Source organism: Dipteris shenzhenensis, chromosome 9, assembly GCF_047967505.1.
Source record: "Dipteris shenzhenensis isolate YYH24624 ecotype China chromosome 9, Dip_SZ_1.0, whole genome shotgun sequence".
Classification (NCBI taxonomy): Eukaryota; Viridiplantae; Streptophyta; class Polypodiopsida; order Gleicheniales; family Dipteridaceae; genus Dipteris; species Dipteris shenzhenensis.
In genome coordinates, this window is record NC_141604.1 from 26,570,638 (window position 1) to 26,576,507 (window position 5,870).

Here is a 5,870-nt window from a genome sequence, read left to right on the forward strand (position 1 = left end):
AAACATGAAAAAAAAAAAACACGTGTGTTCAGAATCAAGGGTGAATGGCAAATGCTCAGAAATCATTCATAAGGCTTACTTCAGATGTCCAGCATGGAAAAGAGGGCTAAAAGCGAGAGAGAGAGGAGGGGGGTTGCGAGAGAGAGAGGGGATTATGTTCAAGTTAGACACTAAATGCATGCCACTTGCATTGGACTCTCGACTAAGTAGTGGAGAAAGAATTTTAGAAAATGAAAATTTCTAATTTCACTTCTCAAGAGGTGTTTCATTACTAAGGCTACCTTTCAAGCTAGCCAAAAGCCATTTTTGGCCTCGTTACACATGAAGCCACGCCCTCCCAAGCCTTAGTAAAATCAATGTTGGCGACCATAGCTTGGCCATAGAGTCATTCACGTAATTGGCAATCTGAGTGGCAATACATCCTTAATTTAAGTCCTGCCATGAGCAGGTCCATTCAATTTTTTCTTAGAAGAACGTTCGCATCCAAGCATTGGGGTGGCTGGTTTTGGCCCATCCACAAATGGGCGAAGCTTGAAATCGCATGACCAATGGTGCCTTGCCATGTGGCACCTCGTACTCGATTTCAAGCTAGTTGGGTAGGTGTTGCATCGGTGTGTAACCAGCCTTAGTGTTGAAGTTCTCCCTGAAACGAAATTGCAAGTGGTTTCATGTCAGGGCCTTGCCATTTAACATCCCATGCAACCTGCCATGGTAGCCTGAGTTTGTTGCATGGCTTCCCCATGGCTTGTTCTGTGGCTTAAATTGATGATTAGTTTGTTTTCGCACCATTCTCTTGCCTACTGAATGGAATTCATCTTATTGCTTTTCTATACTTTTTTCCGTGCAACTGTCTGGAGAACGAATGATCTGTTGCTTTCCTTTCTATGTAACCTTTATCGAATAGAATCTAGATCCATTTGTAGTTTGATTCAAACAGCGTAATCTTGGTTTTCCTACAAGTTTTTGATCATGATTCAATTAAGATACTAGGCTTAATGAATGAAATTCATCTTGTCTTAGAGAATATAAGAAACTCCCTATATGGTAAAATTGGAATTCATAGACTAACAACCTCTTCACATGTTAGGGCTTGGTTGTGTTGGGGAAGGGACCGGAGGAGGACATTCTCGAGGAGGAAAGCCCTTAGACTATAGCGAGCAACTAGAGTTCGTGAGCCAAATTCTAAGGACTTTCCAAGCGAAACATCCCACTCCAACCACTACACCCATGTGGAGGGGTTAGGAGATTAACTATGGGTGGGATTTTTAGTTTTGAGAACTAACTCCATATGAGTCACATTAATCGTACGCAAGTTAACCATAAGGAGGTGTGATTCCATGTGTGAAAGTGCCATCATCTAATGGTTGAGATTAGATTTCAGCCGACCTTGGGACTTTATGTAAGTTAAAGTGGAAGGAAAAAAACCAACTTGCAATTTTTGTTTCCCACATGTAAACAGCTCTAAAGAAATTTTTTAGGGTTTGGAGGTAGACGTTCAGACTCTTCATTAAATAAAAATGACGTGTCTTCAATAAAACTTCCCACTGTAGTTATTTCTCCAGCGTTTCTCTCAAGCCCCTCATTACTAGGCAACGAGTTTTAAACCTAAAAATCTTCATTAAAGAAAACATCAAATGAACTCCGCTGGAACACTTTGACGTGCATCCATCACTTGCTTTAAGAGGGTTTGACTTCCATCTCTTAGGGTTTGTTCAGAAAACTGCCTCTAGTTGAATTCTATACTTCTTTTTTCTTTTTCTTTTTTAATTCTATACTTCGAATTAGGACAAAAACTGTTATATGGGTCACAAATTTTAAAACATTCGTAACAATGAATTTATAAAAGTCTCATTTTTAAAATTTGGACTTCAAATCCAAAAAAATGGAGGTCTCACGTCACATTAGTGACACTGACTTTACAAACACAGGCAACCAGAGACTTGGGACGTGATGCAGCAGCGTCGTCCACTCACAAACAAGCTGCGTGATACTCCACACATTACAATGCCACACTCGAGTCTGCCTGCTGTGCCACCCCATCAAGCAATTGCGTGCACTGCCTTCTCCACGTTCAATCCGATTAGTGCCAGCCTTTACTCGGTACGAGAGAGAAACAGATATCTGAACGAGATTGCCCTTCGATCATGCAACACCGTGCCGTTCCTTCCTTCCCATCACCTTTGTCGTACCCTTATCCCTGTTCATTTTAACTTTTCTTCCTAAACAATCTCTTGGCAACTTGCACAGCCCCCACTCTCACCCTCCTCCTCCGTTTGTCCCTTGACGCTTGACGAGTACGTACCACCTAGGACTCCTCTTTGATTCTTTTTCGCCGATTGCTTGAGAACTCTGCACTCCTTTCAATCCATATGTGCATGAACGTTCCATAAAAGCATCACTTCCGTGTCGAAGAGTTGAAGCAGCAACCCTGCATCACGATTCACGGCAAAATATTACGTGTGTGCACAATTGTCTACAAGGGAGAGTTTGCCCACGAATGATCATATACGAGATTGCAAGCATCTTTACATCCTCTACCACCTTTATATTTTATTGGACCACAACGGACAGAATCGCGCTCCCTAATATATGTCCTCACTGTGACCGACCGCTGTTGGGCTCGTCGGCACTGGGTGCTGTCGCTGCGGCTGCTGTTGCCGAGACCTTTAGTTCAATTTGCACGCATCCAGCCCAAAATGTGATGGGCGTGTCCTGCCCTGTACTGCACCCCACCCTTTATCTGGTGGCCCCTCGTGCCCGATGGAGTCTAGCCTGCCCCGTCACCAGACAGTGATCGCCCCGATTGAAGCTTGCGGTCATTTCAATTCTCCATTCTCCTCTAGCAATTTCCAAAGTTCAAACTCAATTGATCGTTATGGATTACTCGGCTATTATCCATTTACGATGACCGGTCTCTCCAATAGAATCAATTCGATCCACCGACCATGACGTAGACTATGCACAATTCAACCGCTGCGTGCCAAGCTCCTGCCGGCTTGCATCCCGCTGATTTCGTTCACATTCATGGGCCGTCTGACCATCCTTTATCTGGGCTGTACGTAATCCCGGGTGAGCACTAACCGCCCAGCTAGCTGTTCTCATTCGCTACACTCCACCACTTTCAAGCTATAATTCTTCATCCTCTCCACCGTTCAGGTGCTCGCTGTGTTTCTGTGGCTTCAGGGGTCGCTGCTTATGACAGACAGGAAAACCAAGTGTCAAGTCCTTACCGTTTCAGCTTACGAGTTTGGCTCCAGTGAAGCAAGATGTGTTAACTTACAGGAGGTTTCAAGCTGGTGCTTCGTTCTTAACGAGACCTACAACCTGATGCATCACGTCACTCTTCATATTGAACGGAAGAGCATTGTAGCTGTGTCCTCACGTCGTCTCTGGAGGACGGGGGGCCATACCCGGCCATGCGTCAGCAGTGGATAATCTCCCATGGTAGAAGAGCCGTCGCTATCGCGTTTAGCGCAGTCCCTAGAGACTGGAAGACCCTCCTATCTCGCCTCACCTGTCCGACCTTGCGCCCTCTGTGCCCTGGCCGCCCACCAGGCCTTTCAGAAATGGCTGCAGCTTATAACGAGAACTTCAGTGCTCCCAAGTATACGAAGGCCACGATCCATGCACTTCTGCTCCTCGCTGGGGGAATGCACCAGCCCTCGCTCCTGCAAGCCCGCTGTCAGCCGCATGGCAAGGTTGCCCCATCCATGGACGCAGACTTGACGCTATCAGTTAATTGCAACTTCTCCTGCTGTCCTATCAAGGAGGCTGATGCAGAATGCATACATGAAGGGTCTGATGCACGAGTCCGGGAGCATGCAGAAGGCCTGGGCTTAGAGTTCCCAGTGAAGCAGAGGGGGTACGACGGAGATGATATGTTGCAGCATTCGTTCAAGCAGAAGGAGGGCGTTGAAGCCAGTCGCGACCAGAGTGTGATCGACAGCAAGCATCAAATCGCTGGTTCTCAGTGCCCGGCATACAGAGGAGTTAGGCGCAGGAGCTGGGGTAAGTGGGTTTCTGAAATCAGAGAGCCAAAGAAGAAGACTCGGATATGGTTGGGATCGTTTCCAACTCCAGAAATGGCGGCACGGGCATATGATGTTGCTGCTTTTACCCTCAAGGGTGAGGCTGCAGTGCTGAATTTCCCGGATACTATTTTGAGTATTCCTCGTCCATTGGACCTCTCACCCAAGAGCATTCAAGCTGCCGCTGCAGCGGCTGCTGCATCATATGACAGCACAACCTCCACTCAGAAGTCACCGCCGGCAAGCTCCGCCACCGAATACATTGCTGTAAGTGAATTTTACGAGAGTAGCCGTCCTGGGCGGAAGAGGAGTGCTGATTCCAGCTATTCTTCCGCCGGGAAGAAGGTTCTCTCCAGCGGCAATAGTTTTATGGCCTCGGACGCTGAAGACCATGATTCTTCATCCGCCGTGCCTGTGAGAGATCTTGCCCATATAGATGATCAGGTGGAGAAGGCAGTATCGGCACTGGCAGTTGGAAACAATCACACCTCAATTCCGGCAGCTTCGGGGAATGGCGACGATTTCCTGGACGAGGATCTAATATTCGACATGCCGAAGGAGATATCAAGCATGGCTCAAGCGATGCTGTTGAGATCCCCCCGGCTTGACGATCCTCGACTCTATTTAGGGGACGAGGAGGAACCGAATGGATTGTGGGTTGCAGATCTTTGGCATTATGGCTCATAGTTTTCGTGCAGGCAACCACGAGCAATCCAGGTGTTAATTCTGTACAGCTTGTAAGTAACACAAATTGTTAACAGCTCACGGCACCCAAATACTAGCACGAGTTGTCTTCGAAGTGTAGGTCTTTCGCTGTTTTCGAAGGAGTGACGTTGAGCTGCTACAACTGACCGTGGAGCTCTTTCCGTTTCTCTCTGGTCTGACGACTGGAGGGAGTGTCCTGCTCGTCTGATGATTGATCCTCTGGTTATAAGAGACATACAAAGCGCACCTGAGACGCGGGTCGCGGATGCAATGGACGACCCAGGTGAAGGTTGTGCGCCAATGTGATCCAGAGGAAATGTACATTACGTGGGTGCTGCTGATGCTCTTACTGCAATTGTTTTAGTAAATAACAGTTTTCTTAGAAAGGAAGTAAGGTCGATTTGATTTACAGTAGTCTTCGTCTGGTCCAAAACACTGAACTGCCTGCAGTTTAGGTGTTGAAAGATAAATCGGCTGCCGGTTTCCACTGAGCCAGCTCATGGCAAGGAAAGAGTTCTCCACTCGCCTGAGGCCCTGAGAACATACAGAAAAGCTATACTTTTCTTTGACTGATGGCTGAACTGGTAGTTTTATTTGAACCGACGTTTGTATGGGGCCTCCTTCATGGCGTATTTGTCTATCTCAATAATAAAACTCATTCTTTTCACATTAGCTGGGACCTTGGTGTCTTCTGTTGGATGGAAATTCTTACCTTTGGTTGCAATTTTGTTGCTATCTCTGGAATGTGACTCGAGAATTAGAGAAACTATGACAGACTTAAGTTTCCCAAGAACGGAGAAGCTGAAGCTTGTAACAGACGTAAGTTTCCCAAGAACGGTGAAGCTTGTAACAGACGTAAGTTTCCCAAGAATGGAGAAGCTGAAGCTGCCATTGTACCCCTCCTTCGAACGTAGACTAGCCGGGTTATCTCCCAACCGTTACGTTTTCTGGACTAGTTCTAATTCCTTATTGTCGGGAGCAGAAAACCAGGTCTGTAAATTCTGGCAAAGAGTTTTGACGGTTCGCTCACCGAGTTATTTGTCCACCTGGTAAATCACGAACGGTCTTCACCTCGCCTTAATCTTGCACTTAGGTATTAAAATAACAGGCGGTCTTACTTTCTTACTTTCTCATCAG

The 5,870-nt window shown here is 46.5% G+C and overlaps 1 protein-coding gene across 1 annotated transcript; it reads left to right on the forward strand.

Moving 5' to 3' along the window:
* Nucleotides 1-3,416: 3,416 nt before the first annotated feature.
* LOC147898445 (uncharacterized) lies at nt 3,417-4,715 on the forward strand. Its single transcript, XM_087379169.1, has one exon. The coding sequence runs from the start codon at nt 3,417-3,419 to the stop codon at nt 4,713-4,715; it is 1,299 nt and encodes a 432-aa protein (XP_087235295.1).
* The last annotated feature ends 1,155 nt before the right edge of the window (nt 4,716-5,870 follow it).